Source organism: Mustela nigripes, chromosome 1 (genome assembly GCF_022355385.1).
Source record: "Mustela nigripes isolate SB6536 chromosome 1, MUSNIG.SB6536, whole genome shotgun sequence".
Lineage (NCBI taxonomy): Eukaryota > Metazoa > Chordata > Mammalia > Carnivora > Mustelidae > Mustela > Mustela nigripes.
Genome location: NC_081557.1, coordinates 136,684,545 through 136,686,688, shown reverse-complemented (window position 1 = coordinate 136,686,688; position 2,144 = coordinate 136,684,545). Strand labels below are relative to the sequence as shown.

Sequence of the window (2,144 nt, the reverse complement as noted above, 5' to 3'; positions counted from 1 at the left end):
ACAGCCCAACTTGGGGTTAATGGGAGGTTGATGGGATACAGAGATTGTGGTACTGGGTGGGTAGGAATAGATGGGGCATAGAAACAAAGGCATGGGAACAAAAGACGGGGGTTAGTAAAGGATAATCAGACTAGACTCTGGTAAGTGGGTAGGACCCCCTGAAACAAATCCAGAGTTTTTTATTTTGCTTTAAGGAAGTAATAACTTCTCTGTAGTAATTAATGATGTGAGGAAATAATTCTCCTGGGAGAGCTGCTTAGCTTGGCTTTATTTTCTATTTCCAGAGGCTGAAGAGTAGTTGTCTAGCTGAGTTGTGACTGGCTACAGATGCGGAGGAGCTCCTGGTGGCAGCTGGAATTAAAAGGCCTGAAGATCATACTTCAGGAGATTGCAGTAGAGTGACACCTGAGATTTTAGGGTGTATCCAGTTCTCACTGAATACTGGGCCCACTGAGCGTGGGGCCCACGCTCCTGAAGGAAACCCACCTCAGTCCAGGTCTTCATTCACAGCCCAATGGCAGTCCCAGCAGCCCTGGCAGGACTCCAGGCAGAAGCCAACTGTCCCGTCTGTCTGGATTACCTCAGAGACCCTGTCACCACCGAATGTGGGCACAACTTCTGTCGCTGCTGCATCCAGCAGTCCTGGGCTGATCTCAAGGACAGGTTCCCGTGCCCTGTGTGCCGTCACACGTGCCAGGAGAGGCACTTGAGGAGCAACACCCAGCTGGGAAGGATGATTGACATTGCCAAGCTCCTCCACATCACCAGGACCAAGAAGAGGAGGCCGGAAGAGAAACATTTGTGTGAGAAGCACAACCAGGTCCTGACCCTTTTCTGTGAGGAGGACCTCGAGGTGTTGTGTCCCACGTGCACACAGCCCCCTGACCACCAGGGCCACTTGGTGAGGCCCATGGTGGAGGCTGCCTCTCATCACAGGCAGAGGCTCAGCCGTTACATTGAGCCCTTGAAGAAGCAGATGGAAAATGTTCAGAAATTAATAAACATTCAAAGCAAAAAACCCTTAGAGCTGAAAGAAAAGGTGGAAAATCAAAGGCAGGAATTACTCTCTGAATTTGAGTGCTTGAAGCAATTTTTAGACCGTGATCAAGAAGCCGTTCTTTTGAGGCTAGCTGATGAAGAGAAAGACATTCAGCAGAAACTCAGTGCAAACATCACCGCATTTTCAAACTACATCTCCGTACTCAGAGGTCTGCTTAGTAAAGTAGTTGAGAACAGTGTGCTGTCTGAAGTGGAATTGCTGTCACAAATTAAAAATTTCTACAGGAGGTCTGAGGATGAGATCAGTCCATCAATTTTCTCAATCCAGTTAAGAAGAGAAGGCTGCAGCTTTCCTCCCCAGTATTCTGCTTTGCAGAAAATTATAAACAAATTTAGAGTAGACATTATCCTAGACCACGAGACGGCACACCCCAACTTGATTGTCTCAGAGGATAAGAAATACGTGACGTTTTCGAAGAGAAAACAGAATGTTCCTCATTTTCCAAAAAGGTTTACAGCCAACACAGTTGTCCTGGGTTTTCCATATTTTTACTCTGGCAGGCATTACTGGGAGGTAGAAGTGGGAGACAAATCTGAATGGGCTGTGGGGATTTGCAAAGACTCACTCCCCCCTAAGGCCAGGAGATCTTCGCAGGCATGGCAGGGCTGCTGGGTGATTCAGCGGCAGGAAGATCGCTATGAGGTGGTGGGAGCCACGGCAACCGTGCTGCTTTTGGCTGTGAACCCCAGAGGCATTGGCATTTTCTTGGACTATGAGCTGGGTGAGATCTCATTTTATAACAGGACTGAAAAATCTCACATCTATACTTTCACTGACACTTTTACTAGACCTCTTAGGCCTTATTTCTATGTAGGACCTGATTCAAAACCTCTCAGGATCTGTATGGGGACAGATTGTGAGTGAAAACTGCCTGGATCATCTTAGTAGTTAGTTAGTTTTAAAGAATGGAAGGTGGATGGGCTAGTGTATTAATATGTCAGTAAAGCTAATTTTTCCACTTCCCCCAGTTTTTTTTCTTTCTCATTTTAATCCAAGAAGAAAGTTCTATTTTGTTTCACCAATTCTCTAGAAAACAGTAATGCCTCTCTCCAGGAATAAAGGGGTTTGCTGGGTCTGTGGGTGA

At 46.5% G+C, this 2,144-nt stretch overlaps 1 protein-coding gene across 1 annotated transcript; it reads left to right on the top strand.

Moving 5' to 3' along the window:
* Positions 1–514: 514 nt before the first annotated feature.
* On the top strand, positions 515–1,929 carry LOC132013717 (tripartite motif-containing protein 75-like). Its single transcript, XM_059393901.1, has one exon. It carries the CDS (start codon positions 515–517, stop codon positions 1,922–1,924), a length of 1,410 nt encoding a protein of 469 aa, XP_059249884.1. The 3' UTR covers positions 1,925–1,929.
* The last annotated feature ends 215 nt before the right edge of the window (positions 1,930–2,144 follow it).